At 27.5% G+C, this 24921-nt stretch overlaps 2 protein-coding genes and 1 pseudogene across 3 annotated transcripts in view; all 3 read left to right on the forward strand.

Moving 5' to 3' along the window:
- Window positions 1-2112: 2112 nt before the first annotated feature.
- On the forward strand, window positions 2113-7127 carry LOC107072751 (RNA polymerase I subunit F). Its single transcript, XM_089176624.1, is given in 6 exon segments — window positions 2113-2883; window positions 2957-3099; window positions 3435-3630; window positions 5210-5387; window positions 5390-5499; window positions 6060-7127. Coding segments are annotated over 6 exon segments (1677 nt in total). The 5' UTR covers window positions 2113-2692; the 3' UTR covers window positions 6919-7127.
- Window positions 7128-7263: 136 nt separating this feature from the next.
- LOC149031118 (uncharacterized) lies at window positions 7264-10552 on the forward strand (annotated as a pseudogene). Its single transcript, XR_016177987.1, has 2 exons — window positions 7264-8590; window positions 8686-10552. The product of XR_016177987.1 is annotated as an uncharacterized LOC149031118 (transcript).
- Window positions 10553-13076: 2524 nt separating this feature from the next.
- The window catches only part of LOC107072744 (uncharacterized), a 303985-nt gene continuing 292140 nt past the window's right edge, over window positions 13077-24921 (forward strand). Inside the window, 4 exon segments of the mRNA XM_089176696.1 lie at window positions 13077-13266; window positions 13546-13829; window positions 13831-13941; window positions 15243-15290. Of these exon segments, the coding sequence (XP_089032822.1) occupies window positions 13584-13829; window positions 13831-13941; window positions 15243-15290 (405 nt within the window). The 5' untranslated portion in view covers window positions 13077-13266; window positions 13546-13583.

Here is a 24921-nt window from a genome sequence, read left to right on the forward strand (position 1 = left end):
AGAGGAGACCGAGAATAGGAAAAACTATATAGCTATACTCTGTCTCACTCTCTCGCAGGCTAATCCTATATGTTCGTCTCTTTTTTCCTCTTCTTATTTACTATTGTGGCCGTTTCTTTGCTCGGTTTCACAGCTCCGTAACATCACAGCCGTTTCATTTTTTTTTCAGATCAACCCTATTCTAAAGAATTCTTCACTTCAAAAAGAATATTTTTTTTCTTGGGGACAAGAAAAGCTTACTAATATAAATGAGTTGTCTTCTAAATTTAATATTTTCTACATGAAAATGAAATAACTCAAGTGAAAGTTATCCACGTGTACAAGAGTAAAAATTCTAGTTTGAACAGTTAGTTTTTTATGGTTACTGTCTTACGTTAGTTGAACTGTAATAGAGATGCTAGATAGAATTTATTTACGCGTAAGAGAGACGACTCTAATTACATATGACATTGATTATTTTCGGTCTTTTATTTGTGTTTATTTACTTATGAATCTTGGAATGTTTTACTAGAACCTCACTTGTTCTTCAGGTATGCACTCTACTTCTTTTTAAGTGATGGTCGGGGAGAGAAGATACTAAAAACTCGAATTAACTCGAGCGTGCTGCTTAAAGGGGTTAATAACGCGAAAATATTAATAGATAATACTAAAGATGTGGGACTGCAAATAAGCGCGGAAAAAACCAAATATATGATAACCGATAGAGTTCAAAATAAGCCTAGTAGTGAGACTTTGGTCGTCCGGGATAAAATTTTCGAACGGCTCAGCAACTTTAGGTATATATATATTTAAGATCGATCATAAACCAGAAGAACGAAATTAACGAAGAACTTAGGAAAAGAATCAATCTAAGCAATTCATGTTTTTATTCGGTAACCAGATTTCTCAGCTCGCGGTTGTTGTCTAGGCGATTAAAAATCAGGATATACAGGACAGTCATCCTGCCGGTAGTCCTTTATGGTTGCGAATCGTGGTCGCTTACGTTACGGGACGAAAAGAAATCTAGGGTTTTCGAAAACAAAGTTCTTCGTAAAATCTTCGGTGCAAAACGCGATGAGGAAACGGGCAAATGGAGAAAACTCCATAACGTTGAAGTACATCGATTGTACAACAAACCGGTCATTATCAACGTCGTAAAATCACGCCAATTAAGATGGGCTGGTCATGTGGTGCGGTGCATGGGGGAGGATCGAACGGTGCCCAAAATATTGGTCGGTATATCAAACGGGAAAAGACCATTAGTTAGACCGAGACGTTGATGGGAGGATAATATTAGAAGGAATTTAAAAGAAATAGGATACGAAGACCGTGAATGGAAGGATCGCGCTCAGGGATGGGAACAATGGCGGGATTTTATATTTGTGGCAATGAACTTCTTAGTTCCTAATGCCAATTTATAATAATAATAATGATAATAACATTATAAAATGTATTTCTTATTTAATATAAAATTTGTTTATATAAATTATAAAACACAATTAAATATATGCGTACGTACATATTATACATTACAAAAAAATATTATAAAATAATAGATTTACAAGATTGTGTATCTATATGAAAATTTATTACGAGATCCGGCTGCAAGATGAGTGCACTCATCGAGTTTTTGCTAAAAACCTCATTTTTCGTATATTTATGATTAAGAGAATACATATCTGCCAGGTTGCCTATCAAAATGAGGCTGTTAGTATTTTTAATTAAATTATTGTTAATTAATTTTTCGGAAAAAAATTCATTCACTTGTTTTTTAAATAAAATATCATCCACTTCACGGCAATATGTGTAAAGACTTTGAAAAATCACAGTTGCTGTTGCGCACTTGGCAGCACCTCTTCGCAGCTAGGTGTAAACAGGTATGATTTTGATATATTTATACGTTCATAACGTACATTTATTATTTATATATTAAATTAAAGCTAATTTTTTTTTGTTTATTATGATATACGGTTGTTTAATTAAATCTGACCGCAAATAAGGGTTCCTGGCTGTTAAAGATGGTAAATATTAAAGGTAGAGTGAGAGAGAGTTAACACGCAATATCACTTGTCAGACGAGGATAGTGATTGCCAGCTGTACGACACTTAAAAGCCACTGCGCATGCGTCGAACGCTAATGTTTTTAACCACTGGTGCAAACAGCGTGGTCTAAAACAGCGTGGTTAGAATAATAATATCGCAGCTATTCAGTTGAGATTGTATATATTTAATTGTGTTTTATAATTTAAACAAATTTTAAATTAAATAAAAAATACATTTTATAATGTTACCATGCGAGGTTAGGAACATTTAGTTCTTATGGTTAACCTCACTGATCAATTTTTTCCTTTGAACCAAATTGTTATTTGTGATTGTAATTCAAACAAAAACAAATAAATGACATTATTCAATCTAAGAATCTAATATGGATATAATAATATTTGCATTCATAGAATAATATTTAATATCCTTACTTAAGAAAAGTAATATAAGAAAAAATAATGTCACTATGATTCTCCCAACATATAAACTGTCTTTATTCCGGATGCAACGAAATTATTTCTAACTTCCTGTAAAGAAGCAGACAGGCATATTGCAGATGTTGTTTAGTTTACAATAGAATCTTATTTTTACACAGTGTTCAATAAACTTGACTTATTGATAAGCAATATTTAATAATAATTTGTTAATTGAATTGGTTTTTTATAAATAAAATGAAGTTTAATCCATATACAGGTGTAACCTGGTCTTTATTAGAATTAGAAGGTCTTTTAGAAGATGAAAATTCACAAGTACATTATGAACGTATGAAAAAGCATCTTGCATTACATCCATTTCATTTGAATGATCTTAGCAAAGCATTACATGAAATACTGAGTTCTGGCTTGAACACATATGATAACGAGTATGTATATCGAACAATATAATTAAAATCAATTCTAACAAATATATTTATAATATAATATAATTTTTTATAGGTTAAAAGGTTTTCTTTTGGCTTATAAGAATCCTAAATTACTGACTACACTTGGAGGTGTATTTTATGACTCATATTTTATTCATATCGATATTGAAGCAGACTTTTATGTATTTAGACCACAAGTTGGTAATTTATTAAAAGGTAATGTATATTATCTAATCACAAGGATAGTAAATAAGAAGTATGGTGTTTATTCGATACAAACATAAATAAGATGTCAATAAGACTGAATGAAATTATTGATATTTATTACATATACTTATTATATGTAATTAATATTAATAATGTATAATATGTATATATTTATATATGCTATATATAAAAATTGACACACAGGAATAAGATCATAACATATTTCACCATATTTTTGACATGTCAATCAAATCATATTTACTATCCCTGATCTAATGTATTTTTTATTTTTAAGGTTATATTAAGATATTTTTTTTCTATCATAACCTCTAATTTATGTTTAGGTATTGTTCATAAAAAGGGAGCTAATTACATTGGTGTGCTTATGCACAAAACTTTTAATGTATCCATTTTTAGACCAGAAAATGGTGAAAAATGGCCAGGTGATGTGGTGAATATTGGTCAAGAGGTTAAATTTGAAGTTACATATTTGGATATTAATAGTAGATTACCATTCATTCGAGGAACATTCAATCAAACGTAAGTTAATTATTAATTTATTCTTTTTTTTTTTTTAAAAGCATTATGTTTAACACTAATCATACCAAGACTTAATATATACCTATTTCTACCATAGCGGGTCAAATGACCCGACTTTATGTTTCATGCTTGAATGTATGAAATATGGATGTTAGGAAGGAAATAAAAATATAAATTAAATTTATTATAATTAAACAAAATAGTATGTTGAGCATTTCTATTACAAAAGCAAAAAATAAAAATTTTTAATTCATAGTTCATCGCATTTTTTACATATAAGTGTGTCCATTGTACATTTTCCGCAAACATATTTTTTACATTTAGAGCAAATTTTGTTGGTTTTATTTTCTTTACAGTATCCTATTTGACATCTCATACGTTTATAAGCATCTGTAGTAGACTTAGGCAACGATCCTTTCGTATTTGTTTCTTGTTTTGGTTGTTCACGGGCTTCTCGAAAATCGGCGCCAAGTTCTTCTGCTAGCTTGAGTAAAAAATCTTGTCTCGAGATATTTTCTCCTGTCGTTTGCTTGTACAAAATCCAGGCATTTATGCCAGCTAAATCAAGGATATTGAAAAAAACTTGGAGAGGCCATCTGCAAGACTTAGATTTTGTAGTAAATTTCCTCGCCATTTGATCGGTCATGTCTACACCAAATTTGGTTTTATTGTAATATGAAACAGTTTCAGGTAAACGTTTATCATTGTTTTCTACTTTAACGAATTTATGTTTAGAACTAAGTAAAAGTACTTTTTTTGTTGGCTTACTTTTATAGATTGTAAGAGTACAATTATCTGTTGTAAAAATTTTCGATGAAAATCGTTCCATATCATCTTTCTTTTGCTTCGCAATTAGTGGTAATTCTCTTTTATTTGACCGAATAGTTCCAACTAACGTAGTTTTTTTGGCTAGGAGTTGTGTTGCTAGGGATTTGCTTGTAAAGAAGTTGTCTGTGGTCACAGTTCTTCCGCATCCCGTAAATGGCTCAATGAGTTTGAGTACAACATATTCAGAGAGTGGTACTGAAGAGGGCCTATATTCATCTTTTCCAAGATATGGAAGTGCATTTATGACGTATTTGCTATCGACGTCCGATGCTAACCAAAATTTGATTCCAAATTTATCCGGCTTGTTAGGCATGTATTGCTATTTTCAATAAGCTATTTTCAATCTAAAATTTGATATTTTCTTGAAATTATTCTGAGCTATTTTCGTTGAACTACTTTACGCAACAGTCTTTGGAAGAATGTGCAACTTACTGACTACAAATATGACTCGATAATCTCATAAAACAAAAAAATTCTCTCCGGGTCAAATGACCCGTTGTGGTAGATATCGGTATACAACAAGGATTACTCAGAATAAACAAAACAAAACAAAACAAAACAAAAAAATTTTTATAACTGTACATTAATTACTTAGAAAAAGTCATGAAGTCAAATGTGCAAACGCAATAAAATTATACGTGCATTTTCAATGCAAAAGTTCAAAATGGGTCATTTGACCCGTTATGGTATGTTTAGTGTTAATTATTGAAATGGTAGACTATATTTTAATGATTTATTTTTGTTTATTTAGCGACTATCTACAAGGTTGTAAATTACCTTTGCACAGAATTACTAATGGATCATTTTATGAAGCTAATGAAAGTGATGATACTGACAGTTCGAATGCAGTGAAACAACAATCTAGGAATAAGAAAAAGAAAAAATCGAAAGAAACAAATGAAGATGTATTTTCCGAAGAACAACTTGTTACGAAAGTAAAAGAAGTTTTAGCAACGATGATACAAGAAATGAAGATAGTTCAAAGCATTCGAAGAAAAAGTTAAAAACATTGGAAGAATCAACGAATGAAACAGAAAAGGAATATGAACATTCTGATATTTCTCATCACGAGGGTAATTATTTGAATGACGATGAAACGTCTATTAAGAAAAAGAAAAACGTGACAAAAGTTTAAAAAGCAAATCTTCTGAATTATCTGATATAACAGATTCAGAGTTTGATTTTAGTAATGTTAAAGTTAAAGTAGAAAAAAATGTTTCCAATTCTGAAAGCGAATCAAATATTCATGTTAAGAAATCAAAGAAACATTCGAAAAAGGATAAAGATTCTACTGAAGAAAATTTAAATGTAAACGTACATTCTGAACATTCTGATATTTCTCATCACGAGGGTAATTATTTGAATGACGATGAAACGTCTATTAAGAAAAAGAAAAAACGTGACAAAAGTTTGAAAAGCAAATCTTCTGAATTATCTGATATAACAGATTCAGAGTTTGATTTTAGTAATGTTAAAGTTAAAATAGAAAAAAATGTTTCCAATTCTGAAAGCGAATCAAATGTTCATGTTAAGAAATCAAAGAAACATTCGAAAAAGGATAAAGATTCTACTGAAGAAAATTTAAATGTAAACGTACATTCTGAACATTCTGATATTTCTCATCAAGATGCTAATTATTTGAATGACGATGAAACGTCTATTAAGAAAAAGAAAAAACGTGACAAAAGTTTGAAAAGCAAATCATCTGAATTATCTGATATAACAGATTCCGAGTTTGATTTTAGTAATGTTAAAGTTAAAGTAGAAAAAAATGTTTCCAATTCTGAAAGCGAATCAAATGTTCACGTTAAGAAATCAAAGAAACATTCTAAAAAGGCTAAAGATTCTACTGATGAAAATCTAAATGGTAATAATGTATATTCTGAAACACAAGAATTAGAAAGTGAAAGATATTCAAATAACGAATTTACAACACCAATTAAATCAGAGAAATTATCCAAGTCAAATAATATCAAAGAAGAATCTCCAAATCATAGACAGAAATCATCTAATAAACGAATCAAAAAATCTTCAACAGATTCTGAACCAGAATTTGGTAATAATGTTACAATTAAAATTGAAAAATCTAACAAATCGGAAAATTCCCAAGAAAGTAATAAAGAAGTAAATGATTCACAGATAGAATTAGAAGAAACACAAATAAAAACAGAAAAGCGTAAAATAAAAAATGAATTTATTCATGAAGATGTTAAATATTTATTTTCACACGAACCAACGATTAGTAAAGCACGCAAGAAACGTTCTAAAAATGAAGTTAACAATGAAGAAGATGTAAAACCTTTTAAAAAAAGTAAATTAGATAATTCTATATCGGATGAAAGTAATATTTATTCTACTCCTAAGAAACGTTCGAAAAAATCTGATGAAACAACAAATACAGGATTTTTACCTAACAATGTAAGAATTAAAGTTGAAAGATCGTCATCAGTTGAAAGTTAGAATGTATGTATGTATATAAGCATGATTTTGTATATATTATTATTATCTATGTACATAACAATATAACTGGACCATTTTAATAATAAAAATTTGTTAATTTGTACAATCATAAATTAAGGTGGTCCCTATTTTATGTATTTTTCAATTTGGATGTGTCCAGAGGCTCATATGATATAAAATGAATAAAAAAAAATATTCTCCTCCAAAAATTACAAGTTTTTATTTTAATTGTAACCTTTGTCACACAGTAATATAAGTTTTTCATCTAAATAATATGTAGTTTTTGAAATCAAATGATCAATTTTTTATTCGGAGTAAAGTAATTGTTAAAACTTTGTTGTTTTGTTTCTTATAATTGTTGCTACAACTCATCATTTTTACAGATTTTTCACTATATTATAATTTTAAAGTTTGAGAATTAAACAAATTCAATGATACACTTTAGGTCATCATTTTAATCATTTAGAAATAATTAAAATCTTTTCTATTTAATTCATATATATCATTCATATTTAATTCAAATAAAAAATATATATGAAATATATTATATATATACAGGGTGGGTCACCACATTTTACCATCTAGATTTACGTTATCATTATTACGCGTAGCAGACAATGTTTAACCCTTTGAGTGCTACGGACGCATATATGCGTTTGGTAAAAATTACTAAACATTATCATTCGAAGCATATACGTGTTTGTTAATATTAATGTAAAGTAATTTAATATTTATATTAATTAATTAATTAAATTATATTCATAAAAAAAAAACTTTAATTATTAAATATAATTTATTATTAGAATCTGGTTAATAATAAACTATTCTGTTCCTACAAAAACATTTTAGGTAAAAGTATTTAGCATTCAAAGGGTTAACATGGAGTTGAATGGCTTTAAAAGGGGTTCATACTGATGGTATTTTTTTTTTTAGGTGGACGTGTCAAGAACATATGAATTATGAAGGTCATTAATGTTTTTTTAAATGGAATCATATATTTTTTATTGCATCATCTGATGCTCTTTCATATTATTTACAAAAAAGTATTACCTTATTTATGTAAAAAAATTATTACTTTAGGAGATATTTAAATTTTTATGTCTATTTATAAAAAAGGTTCAATGTGGCGACCATTTGCATCAGAACACTTTTTGAATCGAGAAATTAATGATTCATTAACGTTTCTTAATGTATCTGATGTTATTTTCTAGCATTCATTGACGATACGATCCCTCATATCAGCCATTGTAGTCGGAGGCTCAGCGTAAACTTTATTTTTTAAGTAGCCCAATAAGAAAAAGTCGAGGGGCGTTAGATCTGGTGATCTAGCCGGAAAATGAATGGGCCCACCCCGTCCTATCCAACGATTTGGGAAGTGTTAGCCGCAGTTACGATAAATCCATCCGTTAGCTCTCGCGAAATCGAAAGACAAGCTGGAATTAGCCGCAAAAGCATTTACGCATACTGAGAAAGCACAAATACCATTCATATCATGTATCATAGGTTCAAGAACTGACTGCAAATGACTGATATAAACGTTTAGAATTTTGTAATTGGGCTCTCACTCAAAGAGACAACTTTTTCATTTTCCGGCTAGATTAATGAACAATGGACATCGGATTTAGAGACACCTGAAATGAATAAAAGTTTTCCTACAAAATCATCAGAGAAAGTAATTAATTTGATTTAATTTAATGCTAATGTTTATTATTGTATGTGTCGATTAAATACATGTTTAATAATGTAATATTATTGATTATATTTTAGATCGAATAAACTAATTATTTAAAAGATTGTACACCAAATATATATAATTCAAATTCTACGAATATATTTGATGATAATCTACTTCAACGTCTCCTGTGATAAATTATACAAGAATAAGACGAAGAATTAAAAGGAGAATTTTAAAGAATATTTCATCTAACGTAAACGTTGATAATATTGCATTGAATAATCAAGGTAATGAAGATAATGATATTGTAGTTATGAATACATTCGATGATATAGAAAAGAAAAATATTTTTTTAGAAGGTAATAATGCACAAGATTTTTTCTCTGATGCTTCTTTTGCTAGCGTAGATCAAATTTGTGTTAAATTCGCTAAAAATAATGATATGCATAATATTGAAAGTAATAATAAGAAGAGGCGTTTTGAAGAAGTATCAGAAGATGTTACAGTATTAAGAAGAAATTATAATGTAGATAAAAATGAATGTGAAGAAAAGAAAATATTGAATAGTAATATTAGAATAATAAGTGTGACAATGAATAATATAGGATTTTCTACAACAAGTGGAAAACACAAAAATGTATCAAAGTCTGCTATATCCAAATCTTTGCTTAAAGCAGATGACATTACATCCTTAACGAATATTCAATTAAACAATGAAAGTAATTTACTTAATAATCATAAAATAACAAATCTATCACATCTTCTTTAACAACATTTGATGGTCAATCATTGAATATTTGCAATAAAACATTATCCAATGCTCAGAAAATGCTGTTTGAACAATTAGATGACATTCAAATTAATAAGAACGTTAGAAATGAATTAAAAAAACATGTTGAGTCACTAGAGGATTTAGAAAATATTAACACAAATTTAAATGAATCTCTTTTAGAAAAAAACAAACTTTCAAAAATTGGATTTACAACTGCACTTTTCTAAGGAAACATTAAACAAAGCTGAAAAATTTCTTTCTGACGATACTTCCGATATTAATCAATGCAATAATTTGCTTAACAAACCTGTAAATAAACGAAAGAGCCTAAACATGTGTGATAATACTACAGATAAATTATTATGTAATACAAAGAAAGTAAGACTGTCTGACACCGATATTATAGAAGAAAAAGAAAATCGAAAGTTTTATGATAATACAGAAAATATTAACTGAAGTAATATTTTTTTAAATGAAATAATGGCTAGTACAGCTGCACTCTTAGCAGATGAAAGAGATAATGTTTAAACCATGGAATGGATTTCTTAAGTAGATAATTGTGAAAAAGAAGTACCGTCTATCTCTAGAAGACAACCTACTATCTGAAAAAGGGGTAAAAAGAGGCGTTTACAGTATAGCATAAAGCAGAATTTGAAACTAATGATTAAAGATGATACAAGTAATGATATTAATGAAGAGAGTGTTAAATGCAATAATACTTCTAAAAACAAACTTATATCGAAGCAAGAAATAAATTTAAAGCCTAACATTGATCTATCCGACTACAATGGCCGATATAAAGGATCGTATCGTCAATGGATGCAAGAAAATAACATCAGATATATTAAGAAACGTTAATGAGTCATTAATTTCTCGATTCAGAAAGTGTTCTGATGCAAATGATCGCCATATTGAACCTTTTTTGTAAATAGACATAAAAATTTAAATATCTCTCCTAAAGTAATAATTTTTTTACATAAATAGGGTAATACTTTTTTGTAATTAATATGAAAGAGCATCAGATGATGCAATAAAAAATATATGATTCCATTTAAAAAAACATTAATGACCTTCATAATTCATATGTCCTTGACACGTCCACCTAAAAAAAAAATACCATCAGTATGAACCCCTTTTAAAGCCATTCAACTCCATGTTAAACATTGTCTGCTACGCGTAATAATGATAACGTAAAACTAGATGGTAAAATGTGGTGACCCACCCTGTATAGTTCATTGATACCAGTTAACGTTATGCTACAACTTAAATATCGTTACGATCGTCAAATTGATAGATTGCAAAGGTCATGTTTAAGAAAGATATTGGAAAAAGATGATTGTACATCCAAACGAATGGTTTTATTTGTATCATTTATTACTGAGGTAAATATTTAATTAACCCTTTGCACTCCGCACGACTTTCGACGCTGGGTAGCAGCAACTCAGCACATTTACAGACCTTCCTATTAAGTGGGTTTTAAGTGAAAAGTTTAAAATCGTATGGAAAGATTGGTAGGTTTTCGTTGGATTAACGATAAAAAATAGTCTCTTTGAAACAAAACGTTTTCTTTTACTCTTTTTTTTTCATGTAGGATTTTTGTAGATTATCTTCAAAGCAGGTATAAAATAAAAAGCGAAAAATGGTTAGAGAAAAAGAAAGAACTGGTCAATCGTAGTAAAAAAAAACAAAGAGAAATTTGTACTCCGGATTTCTTCTATAATTTTTCGTGAAACTTAGAAAAAAAATTTTATTACTTCAGGTATGTCTTTGTATTATCCCTTTCGCAGGTAAAAAACTTAGGTTTTCTCAAAGAGACAATTCATTTAGATTGTTCCCAAGTTCAATGATTCTCCTCAGTAGATCTTATCATTTATTATTTTCATTTCTTTACTAGGATCAATCACTACGACAGTTTTATTGAAATCTATTGTTTCCTTTTTTAACATTTGTTTTGAGAACGTGTAAGAATTTAAAGAAAGAAGATTAATAAAAAAAGCTTTGTTCAATTTGAATGGGAACTCAATATCTTCCCTTGGAAAAAGAATTTATTGGAATTCTCATTTTTTAGACATCCTTCTTAAGATCTGATTTTTCTTTTTATTTTATTACCTCTAGAAAAAAAGAGAAAGCTTTTTAAGGTTGTTTCCTTTTCTTAGTATGGAAAGAATTGAAATTGTCTTTTAAAGGGACATCAGGGGTTCGTTAAGGTTGTAATTTTAAGAAACCCCTGTCCCCCAAGGGATAATATTTCTTTTAAATAAATATTATCTTCTTCATATCTCACGTACATCTCCTTCAAAAATAAAAATATATATAATAATAGTAGGTTCATTAAGTTCTTGAATTTTGCTGTTGAAATTTTTCTGATATTTTTATACAGTCAAGTTATTCTGTAAATTGGAGGGGATGGGTACCCCATGTGTTTTCTTGGAAAAAAAATTTATTCTAACGTTCATTTATAAGACATCCTTAGAAAATTCCAAATTTCTTCTTTTTAATATTCTATTGTGAAGAAAATAGAAAGTTTTTCAAGGTTGTTTTTTTTCCTAGGTATGAAAAGAATTAAAATTGTCTTTTAAAGAGACATCAGGGGTTCGTTAAGGTTGTCAACTTTACGTTCCCCTGTCTCTCGAAGGGATATTAATTCTTTTAAATAAATATTATCTTCTTCATATCTCACGTACATCTCCTTCAAAAAAAAAAAAATATATATAATAATAGTAGGTCCATTAAGTTCTTGAATTTTGCTGTTGAAATTTGTCTGATATTTTTATACAGTCAAGTTAATCTGTAAATTGGAGTGGGTGGGTACCCCATGTGTTCCCTTGGAAAAAAAAAATTTATTCTAACGTTCATTTATAAGATATCCTTAGAAAACTCAAAATTTTTTTTTTTTTTAATATTCTATTGTGAAGAAAATAGAAAGTTTTTCAAGGTTGTTTTTTTTCCTAGGTATGAAAAGAATTAAGATTGTCTTCTAAAGGAACATCAGAGATTCGTTAAGGTTGTCAACTTTACGTTCCCCTGTCTTTCGAAGGGATATTAATTCTTTTAAATAAATATTATCTTCTTGATAGCTCACGTACATCTCCTTCAAAAATAAAAATATACCATGTAGTAGGTTTTTTTTTTTTAAATTTTGGAGAATCACATGTATTTCATTGATTGTTGCTTTAGAAAAAGAATTTATTATAACGTTAATTTATAAGACATCTAATAAAAAATCTGATTTTTTTTTTCGAAAATTTATAGAATGTTTTTCAAGGTTATTTTTTCAATAGAAAAAGAAGGAATTTCGGTTTTTTTTTTAAAAGGGATTTCAGGTATTCGTTAAGGTTGTCTCAAGGGGCTATAATTCTTTTAAATAAATGTGTTTCTTTGACAAAATAATTTAGATAAATGTCCATTTCTGAAACATTTTTGGATAAATGTGATTTTTCTTTGTCACCTTTTCGGTTTTTCTTTATTTCATTCATTGTGAAAGTTTCTAAAACTGTTTATTTAACAGTGGGGAGAATTTTTTTAGTAGTTTTCTGTTATAAATTGTATGATTAATCTTAAAAAATGTCAAAATGTATTTAAACCTATTTTAAATTAGTGATCAAGCATTTGGTGGGGCTAATCACGTGACTCGAGTTTGGATGCGCGCGCATCAACGGTCGGTGGTGGGGGAACGCCTTATAACCGCTCAGCAGAGAGCTGATCCTCAGTGAGATTTCTACTGTCAGCGCGACTGTCTGAGATGAGGTAGCACCGATCGTTCCTCGCTCCTCTTCTCATTCAGAAGGGTGGTTTCTTCTCAATCAGAGTGGGAGAGAGTAAGAGAGAGTAAGAGAGGGTGGTTATATTTCGTTCACTTCTCATCGTCGTTGTGTAAAGATCGATCGGCATTCTTCGTGAGGTGAGTTAAATTTGTTCAGAAATATAAATCGTCTATAAGAAAATACATCATCTAAATAATTTACAGTGAAAATAATATTTTGTGCTAATAATTATATTATTATAAAATAATCGATTATTAAAACACGCGAATAATGATCCATATCGGATAAATCGAAGCATCTCGTTCGTTTGTGCATTTTCAATCGTCATTTATCTTCGCAATATTCATTTTTTGTTTGTTTTTTATATTTACCGGTATACCAAAATTAAATTGTTTTTGATTAGTGTAAATAAAAAGTTATAGTGAAAGTGAAATAAAAGAAAGAAAATAAAATCATGGCTGTGGAAAGTGTATCGTCTTCGTCAAAAGTGCAATTTGCAATAGGTAATGAAGTATCGGCTCACTGTCATTTTTTTAAAAGTTCTTTTGCCCGTTCACTCGTTAAAAATGTTCGTGATTGCAAATCCCTGGATTATGAGTTACACAACAACAACAATACCATCATCGAGGAATCATCTGAATCTAACGTCGACGATAGGAATAATAATTATTTTTCTTTACTCGACTTTCGTTCCGAAAAAAACTACGACCACCACAACAACAACAACAACTACCAATATGAATTCGAATCATCGAACCAGCGCCGAGAAAAATCATCAAATCTCCGCTTGTGATTCATCAGCTTCTACCGAGGTAAGTTATAGTTCATTTTTTATATTCTTTACATTTTTCTAGAATATCCTTACTTTTTTTTATCAAATTACGTATCAGATTTAATAAAGACGCCAAGATGGTTCATTTAAAAAAAAATTAATTATATAAAATTGATACTAACAATATTCTTGTTAGTTTGAGCAATTTATTAGTCAAAATGTCTACCAAATTTTTTTTCCCGTGCAATTTGAAAAAAATTGATCTTTTTCTTTTTTTTTTACCGTCATGGCGATCCATTTAAGAAAAAAAACTATTATAAAGTAGATACTAACATTATTCTTGTTAACTTGAGCAATTTTTTAGTCAAAATGTCTAACAAATTTTTTTTCCCATGTAGTTTGAAAAATATTAATTTTTGTCTTTTTTTACCGTCAGGTCGATTCATTTCATAAAAAAACCAATATAAAATTGATACTAACATTATTCTTGTTAATTTGAACAATTTATTAGTCAAAATGTCTACCAAATTTTTTTCCCCGTGCAATTTGAAAAAAATTGATCTTTTTCTTTTTTTTTACCGTCATGGCGATCCATTTAAGAAAAAAAAACTATTATAAAGTAGATACTAACATTATTCTTGTTAATTTGAACAATTTATTAGTCAAAATGTCTACCAAATTTTTTTTCCCGTGCAATTTGAAAAAAATGGATTTTTTTCTTTTTTTTTACCGTCATGGCGATCCATTTAAGAAAAAAAAACTATTATAAAGTAGATACTAACATTATTCTTGTTAATTTGAACAATTTATTAGTCAAAATGTCTACCAAATTGTTTTTCCCGTGCAATTTGAAAAAAATGGATTTTTTTCTTTTTTTACCGTCATGGCGATCCATTTAAGAAAAAAAAACTAATATAAAGTAGATACTAACACTATTCTTGCTAATTTAAACAATTTATTAGTCAAAATGTTTACCATATTTTTTTAACCGTGCAATTTGAAAAAAATTGATCTTTTTCTTTTTTTTTACCGTCATGGCGATCCATTTAAGAAAAAGAACTATTATAAAGTAGATACCTCAATATTCTTGTTAATCTGAACAATTTATTAGTCAAAATGTCTATCATATTTTTTTAACCGTGCAATTTGAAAAAATTGATCCTTTTCTTTTTTTTACCGTCATGACGATCCATTTAAGAAAAAAAACTAATATAAAGTAGATACTAACATTATTCTTGTTAATTTGAAAAATTTATAAGTCAAAATGTCTACCATATATATTACCATTAGCCTTGATAAAAACAATGGTTAATTTTTTTTCTCTTATTTTTTTTTTTACAGTCGAACCATTCCTACGTGAACATCGAGGAATTGGAAAGACTTCGGAAGGTAAGTCGTTTTTATTTTTTGCCTGCTTTTTCTTCTTTAGAAAAAAAACCTATTATTATAATTACTATTATTCTCGGCATTTTTTTTTGCTGAGAAATATTTGTTTATAGAAAAATCTTAAAAAAAATATTTCGTCTTCAAATATATTTCATATTTCGTCGAATATATGAATATATATATATATATACATAAACTATTTACACAATTAAAATAATGTATTATCAAAAGGTTATTGTACCTTTAATGGTTATACACAACGAAGAAGTTTTACTTTAAAAGAAATGTTATTTTTCGTAACGAGTAATCCGGATACCCGGATTAGATTCTTCTTTCACGAATTCCTTTTATTTTTCTCTTATGTTACCTGGAACAACTCTGACGGTAATGGTCTTATATTACTTTCTCGACAATGTCCACAAATTATGGTTATTACAGGAATGGAATTGCTATTGTCTTATGGACACTTTGAAAATATTTCTACAAATGAATTTATTCTCTTTTTTTTTTTTATGATGATTTTATTTTACGCGATTTAGATATTTGATATTCACATAATATATCTCCCCATTCCCCCAAACCCCCCTTCCCGCAGATTGTATAATACGTTTTGTACAAAAATTTCAATTAATTTTGATAATTTACAGTACCGATTCGTTTTATCCATTGAAAAACGTTTAATATTTACGATATTGTTTTTATGTTTAATTTTTTTTTTATATTTATTTTTCTGTTTATTTTATGTTATTTTTTTTTGTATATATATATAAAGCTTTACCTGAAATGTATGTATAAAATGAACCAATATATAATACATATATATGTGTGTGTGTGTTCATTTGTATATAAATTATATATAATTCAAATTTACATAATTATGTCAATGTAATTATTTTATTTATTTTTTTTTATTTAATTAATTACATTCAATTAATAAATTATGTATTATAAAAATTTAATTAATTATGTCAATGTTATTATTTTATTTATTTTTTTTTATTTATATAAATTACATTCAATTATTAAATTATGTATTATAAAAATTTAATTAATTATGTCAATGTTATTATTTTATTTATTTTTTTTTATTTATATAAATTACATTCAATTATTAAATTATGTATTATAAAAATTTAATTAATTATGTCAATGTAATTGTTTTATTTATTTTTTTTTATTTATATAAATTAAATTCAATTAATAAATTATATATAATAAAAATTTAATTAATTATATCAGTACAATTAATTTTATTTATTTTTTTTTATTTAATTAATTACATTAATTAATTCTTACAATACTTAATAATACAAGTATATGTAATAATTAATAATATATTAATATTAATTAATTAACAATAATATACATTTATAGGTTGTTTCGAATAAACGTTAATTTTGATACAATATAATAGTTTATTCTTCATTCCTTTTTTTATTTTTTTTTTTATTTCAGATTGAACCTATTATAGTACCATTGGATATTAGTATACAAAATTTACCCATATATATTTTCCCCCTGAAAGAGAAATGAGATTCTTCATCGTAATTGTATACCTAATCTTATCGTCAATGTAAATATCAATGTTCGAAATGAATTATCGGGAAAGGTTGTTTTGAAATAAGAGACACACTTTTTTTTTTTATTCCTACAATAGGAAGAAATGCGTTATAGTTTTTATATGTTTAGAGAGGGAGAGAGAGAGAGAGAGAGAGAGAGAGAGAGAGAGAGAGAGAGAGAGGGAGAATATAATAAACAGTGAAATAAGGTAGAGAAAGAAAAGATAAAGAAGAATAAAGAAGAAGTACACCGCAGGTGTTCTCAGACTTTGATCTTTGGACGTACAAAAGTACTTGCCACTTAAGAAAAAAAAGAAGAATTTCTTTTATAATACTTTCAATACGATTTATTTATTATATTCAACTAACTGACCATGCTTCCGTTTCTCTCTTTATCTTCATTTTCTGTTTCTTCTTCTTCTTTTTTTATTTTTTTTTTTTAAAGGTGCATTACACGAGAGGAGAAACTTTCAAAAACTGGTACTATGAATGTGTTTCAATAACACAGTTTTATTTTTTTCCTTTTCTTGAATATTTTCTATTAACTATTATTAAAAACTTCCTCCTCCTTTCCCCCTTTTCATTCTCTTCTTTTTTTCTATTTGCCTTTCATTATTTTTATATATATATTTTTTTCCTTTTTTTCTCATTTTTGATCTGTTTTTTTTTTTTTTTTTTTATTAATTTCCTTTTTTTTTTCAATGTTTTATTTTTGATTTTCTTTAATTTTCTGTTATTTTGTCTTTTATTTGATCTTCATTATATTCCATCTTTTCTTTTCATTTTGCATTTGATTTCCATTAATTTCATTTTTTTATATTTTTTTTTATTTGCTTTGTATTTAATTCCTTTTTTCTTGTTTGACTTTCGTTAATTTCCTATTTTGTTCTTTTTTTATTCATTTTTTATTTGCGTTGTTTTTTGCATTTTTTGTTTGCATTGTATTTAATTTCTATTTCTTTTCAATTTTTTTAAATCGATATTCGTTAATTTCCTTTTTTCTCATTTTTTTTAAATTTGATTTTCGTTTATTTCCTTTTTTTATTCATTTTGTATTTGCATTGTATTTAATTTCTTTTTCTTTTCAATTTTTTTAAATCGATATTCGTTAATTTCCTTTTTTTCTCATTTTTTTTTTTTTTAATTTGATTTTCATTCGTTTCGTTTTTCTTTTCCTTTTTATTTCTTCATTTTTAATTTTCCTACTCTCCCGAGTACCTACTCACTTATTCCTTTCACAGTTAAACTTTATCTTATCTCAAGTTAGACCCTTATTACTTATCTCTGAGAGGACAATGAAAGATAATTAAGCTGTAACTAGTGAAAGGTTATTTTTAATCGGTGAATGATAGATCTATGTAAATTGATTTTGATTAGAAATACAATGATTAACATTGTAGGATTATAAAATATATATTTGAATAAATTCATGTGAAATGAGAATAATTTTCCAAGATATTATTTATTAAATGCTATCTTTTTTTTTATACAGTTTTAAGTGAAAAGTTTAAAATCGTATGGAAAGATTGGTAGGTTTTCGTTGGATTAACGATAAAAAATAGTTTCTTTGAAACAAAACGTTTTCTTTTACTCTTTTTTTTTTTATGTAGGATTTTTGTAGATTATCTTCAAAGCAGATATAAAATAAAAAGCGAAAAATGGTTAGAGAAAAAGAAAGAACTGGTCAATCGTAGTAAAAAAAACAAAGAGAAATTTGTACTCCGGATTTCTTCTATAATTTTTCGTGAAATTTAGAAAAAAAATTTTATTACTTCAGGTATGTCTTTGTATTATCCCTTTCGCAGGTAAAAAACTTAGGTTTTCTCAAAGAGACAATTCATTTAGATTGTTCCCAAGTTCAATGATTCTCCTCAGTAGATCTTATCATTTATTATTTTCATTTCTTTACTAGGATCAATCACTACGACAGTTTTATTGAAATCTATTGTTTCCTTTTTTAACATTTGTTTTGAGAACGTGTAAGAATTTAAAGAAAGAAGATTAATAAAAAAAGCTTTGTTCAATTTGAATAGGAACTCCATATGATCCCTTGGAAAAAGAATTTATTGGAATTCTCATTTTTTAGACATCCTTCTTAAGATCTGATTTTTCTTTTTATTTTATTACCTCTAGAAAAAAAGAGAAAGTTTTTCAAGGTTGTTTTTTTTTCCTAGGTATGGAAAGAATTAAGATTGTCTTTTAAAGGAACATCAGGGGTTCGTTAAGGTTGTAATTTTAAGAAACCCCTGTCCCCCAAGGGATATTATTTTTTTTAAATAAATATTATCTTCTTCATATCTCACGTACATCTTCTTAAAAAATAAAAATGTACCATGCAGTAGTTTTTTTTTTAATTTGGAAAAATAATATGCATTTTAAGCGGACACACTAAGGGATGCAAGATTAAAGGGATTAAATGCCCCTTAAATTTGAAGGTGAAACATGTGTTGCTTTTGAAAAAGAATTTATGTAAATGAACCATTTAGTTTGAAAGTTGCCTTCCTCCATTTATGTTTGAATCGAGATATTGAAGTTTTTGCGTTTCAATGCAATTAAAAATATACGTACAGGATATTAACGAGTCATACTGCTTAGTTGTATCTAAAGGAGTTCAATTTTTTAGTTTCTTATTAAAATAATGGCAATTATTAAGCAATCAATATGCGTTTTCTTATCAAAAATGGAAATTGGCCACTTTCCAAATTAACAACCAGTTTCATTATAAAATTTGAAGGTGCCCAAGTCTGTTCATTATAATTTAAGATGCTTTAAATTGAAAAAACCAATAACTCAATTTATTTTACATATCTTTAAAACACTTCAGAAACTTTATTTATGCGATTTAAATGATTTTTTAACTACATCAATTACAAAACAATTTACTATTCATTTAAATTTTGCGTGTGTGTGTGTGTGTGATAGGGATTAAAAGAAAATATGATATTCCGGTGGTGTATATCGTAGTAGGTCCATTAAGTTTTTAAATTTAGCTGTTGTAACTTGCCTGATATTTTTATACAATCTTGTCAATATTTAAATCGGAATTTGAACCCCATGTGTTCCTTTGGAAAAAAAATTTATTTTAAAGTTCATTTTTTTTTTTTTATTATTTTTTTTATTCGTGTAAGTTGTAGGTAAACAAAAAATGAGATTAAAATTTTTTCTTCTCATTACATAAATTAATCATAAAAGAATTTTGAATAAATGGATTTGAACTTTCCTTCCGTCTATATATATTAGGGGGACCGGAAAGTAATGTCGTTTCTGCGCATGCCAATACTTGATTGTCATTTGTCAGCTCATTGTTTGGTTCAGAGGCGTACCAAAGACATTGTGAGGTTATAGTGATTTCTTTACTTATAGAGAATTGAATTACAATTTTTTTTTGTAATTTTGGGTAAAATGGCCAGCCAAATACCAGAAGAGGTACACATCCGGCATTGCATGCTCTTTGAGTTTCGCAAGGGAAATAACGCAACAGTTGCTACCAAAAACATTTGCGATGTTTATCCAAATGCACTGGACATTCGTAAATGCCAAAGGTGGTTTTCCAAGTTCAAATCGGGTAATTTTGATCTTTCCGACTCGTATCGATCAGGAAGACCATCAGCGTTAGACAACGACGTGTTAAGGGCGGAAGTGGAAGTAAATCCGTGTCAGACGATCGAGGAATTGTCAAACAGTCTCAACCAACCTTGGTCGACCATCCAAGAACATTTGAAGCAGATTGGGAAAGTAAGCAGAGCAGGTGTTTGGGTCCCGCATAATCTGTCCGAACAGAATAAGGCTAACCGATCAATCACATGCAACTTATTGCTTCAACGACACAACACAGAAGCGTTTTTTGATCGCTTAATCACAGGAGATGAGAAATGGGTCCTGTATGATAACCCAAAACGCAAAAGGCAGTGGCTCTCTTCAAATGAAATCCCTCGGAGTACTGCTAATCCAGGTTTACACCCCAAAAAAGCGCTTTTGTGTGTTTGGTGGAGTATTCGCGGCATTGTTCATTTTGAATTACTGAAACCTGGACAAACTGTTACTGCAGACCTCTACAGCGAACAATTGCAGCGAGTCAATCAATCTTTAATTGAAAAGTGGCCAGCGATTGTCAACCGAAAAGGCGTCATTCTCCAACATGACAATGCAAGACCGCACTGCGCAAGGCGAACTCTAGAAAAAATTAATGAATTGGGGTGGGAGGTGCTGCCTCATCCGCCATATTCGCCCGATGTTGCTCCATCGGATTTCCACTTATTCCGAGCGCTGCAACACTTTTTAAGTGGCAAAACATTTGCAAATTTGGATGATATCCAAAATGCCATCTCTAGATATTTTGCCGAAAAACCAATTAATTTTTATCGATCAGGGATTGAAAATTTACTCACTAGATGGCAAAAGGTTATTGACAATGATGGGGAATACATCATTGATTAAAAATAAAGACTCGTTAAAAATGTATGTGTTTGTATTTAGCGTAAGAAAACGACATTACTTTCCGGTCCCCCTAATATATATATTTATGTAGGAATATTCGTGTACAATAAAACACCAGTAAAATAGGTAAATGTGTTGTTTCTCGGTCGTTGGCTAGTAAAATTTTCAGAAATACTCGAAATAGTTAGACCACTCATCATGCAAATATGGCGGTGGTCAAGCAGTAATATAAAACCAGGTGAAATTATTCTAAAATAATATGGAATTACTTCAATGTGGTAGAATAATATTTATGCATATTATTTATATACAATAATACAATATTACATGTATATTATTAATTATATTGGATTAGCAACTAAGTCATTGCTGATTTGAAAATCAACAAAATCCGCGATTATTTATTTGCCAACTCAATATATTCAATATTAATTATGCTAATATTCGTATTATAGTAATATTATTATTATAAATAAATAATATTTTTCATATTTTAATTTAATATAAAATTTTTAAAATAAAATTATTTATATATATTAATATAAATTTAATATATATATCATATTCACTACTAGTATAAATAAAACCTTACAATTAAATTGTAAAAATATTTTACAAGGCAAATTTTTAGCTTCGCAATTTTTCTTTAAAGATTTTCTTTTTTCTTTTTTTCATTGCCTATAGAAAATACAAAGAAAATAATAATATATTTAATATAAATAAATAAATTATTTACACATCAGCGATTGCTGTATTATCGTATATAAACATTAATAATTAATTAATTCTTACGTAAAATATAATTAACGTGTGATTTTCATTTACTAATTTACGAATACGTTTTAACAAATATAATAAATATATTAATTAACAATAAATTAATATTCTTCTATTTTTTTAAACAATATTTTATTGGGAAATATATTGACATTTGTATTGGTGAAAAATGTATCAAAGAAAAAAAGATAACAAAAAAAAAAATGTATATCGAACACGATAGGATTGGTTTTGTACAGTAACGGAAGTTCGGTTAGGGCCCTTCCCATAATTATTATCAGCAGTTCCAATGGGGTTCATGGGTATTGTCCGTTCAATGCGAAACGAAACAAAATAAATAAAAAAAAAAAAATTCTAAAAAAACAGAAAAAAGAAAGACAGCAGGACGTGCCCCACACGGTGACGTCACTATTCACGTACACAACAACATTTTCAAACGCGCATGTACACTCACACACATATTCAAAACTAGCAGGATGTCGGACGTTTATACGGGTACCATAGGAAATGATTAGCCACCCTTTTGCTTTTTTCTTTTTTTTTTTTACCACCACCATTACTACTTGCACTACTACTATTACAACTTGTATTACTGTAAATATTACTGATACTACTGACTTGGTGAACCTTCCTTTCCCCTTTCTCTTCGTGTGAACTCGTTCTTCGTGTCAGGGTTTCATCGAATTAAGTTCTCACTTGTGATTTATTATTATTATATGGGATCAATCATCTCTTACACTTGTCAGATGTTCTTTTTGTTTATATTTTTTGTTTTCATTTTTGCTTAATTCTACGAACTCGTATAGTTGTGGGGAGGGGGGTGGGTAGGATAAGATAATAAATCATTAATGGGGATTTGTAGAAATTATAATCGGTGATTACTTTAAATCGAATTTTTATTTTTTTTTTTTTATTAAAAATTATTTTCTATATTCAAACAATATTTAATTTGTTATTGTAATTAATATAATCGGTGATTACTTTAAATCGAATTTTTATTTTCTTTTATTTTTTATTTTTTTTTTTATTTTTATTCAAACTTATTTTCTACATTCTAACAATTTTTAATTTGTCATTGTAATTAATATAATCGGTGATTACTTTAAATCGAATTTTTATTTATTTTTTTGTATTTTTATTTAAACGTATTTTTTACATTCCAACAATTTTTAATTTGTTATTGTAATTAATATAATCGGTGATTACTTTAAATCGAATTTTTATTTTTTTTTTTTTATTAAAAATTATTTTCTATATTCAAACAATATTTAATTTGTTATTGTAATTAATATAATCGGTGATTACTTTAAATCGAATTTTTATTTTCTTTTATTTTTTATTTTTTTTTTTATTTTTATTCAAACTTATTTTCTACATTCTAACAATTTTTAATTTGTCATTGTAATTAATATAATCGGTGATTACTTTAAATCGAATTTTTATTTATTTTTTTGTATTTTTATTTAAACGTATTTTTTACATTCCAACAATTTTTAATTTGTTATTGTAATTAATATAATCGGTGATTACTTTAAATCGAATTTTTATTTTTTTTTTTTTTATTAAAAATTATTTTCTATATTCAAACAATATTTAATTTGTTATTGTAATTAATATAATCGGTGATTACTTTAAATCGAATTTTTATTTTCTTTTATTTTTTATTTTTTTTTTTATTTTTATTCAAACTTATTTTCTACATTCTAACAATTTTTAATTTGTCATTGTAATTAATATAATCGGTGATTACTTTAAATCGAATTTTTATTTATTTTTTTGTATTTTTATTCAAACGTATTTTTTACATTCCAACAATTTTTAATTTGTTATTGTAATTAATATATCGTATTTTATGTATATACGTAAATATGTATATTTGTACGTATAATGCGTGGTTTATTATATTTATTTATTTATTTATTTATTTTTTTTTCTTTTTTGGTAGGGATGTATTTTACAATTTATAATAAGGTAGTTCTTTAGCTGAAAAACTTGTCATATTTTTCCATTTCGATAGAAAATTCTTTGCGATAAATCGAAGATAATTTTGTATTTTATTCCTTGCGATAAATCGAAGGTATTAATATCATAATATAATAATCAGAATGCTCGAATAACATTGTATATATTTCTGCTTATCGCTTGTGTTTACGTTGAGGCATGCCGAGGGTCGGATTTGGGATCTTGAACCACCCCCCACCCACCCCCAAAACAAATGAGTCATACGTGTGTTATTACGACGAACGTGTGCTAGTATATCGTATTGTATATATAATTTAATATATATAAATTATGATATATATTAAATATTTACTATTTGCTAATATAATACTAGTATTACAGTAATATTATATGTATAAAGCATGTTTTATTTTATTATTATTTTTTTTTTTTTTACTAGAGACACAGGGTGTATTTTACCAGAGAATGATGTGGTCAGAAGTGTAAACTTTCAAATTTTTTTGATATTTTGTACAATTTTTTTTTTTTATTTTTTTGTTTTAAATTGGTTCTTTTTTTAATGCTTATAATATTAAAATTATCTTATGATAATACAAAAGAAAATAATAATATTATTAATATTATAATTACTTGAATCATTATTTAAATATAATATGTAATTATTATAAATAATGATTATAAATATAGAAATATAATTTGGAAAGTCACGAAATCAGAGAATATCCTTTCTCTCAGATTGAAAACGCGACCATTTAGAAATATACGGTAGACAGTTTATATTTAAACACAATGATTACTGTTACGCGAGTTGTGGAAATGGTGAGAGAGGGAAGTAGAAGTACTGGAACGCTCTCATGGGTTTGAAACACTTACCGCTTCTCACGGACCTCCCCCCCATT

This window comes from Polistes dominula, unplaced genomic scaffold, assembly GCF_049000335.1.
Source record: "Polistes dominula isolate Pdom_NZ unplaced genomic scaffold, Pdom_raw_medaka contig_80, whole genome shotgun sequence".
Taxonomy (NCBI): domain Eukaryota; kingdom Metazoa; phylum Arthropoda; class Insecta; order Hymenoptera; family Vespidae; genus Polistes; species Polistes dominula.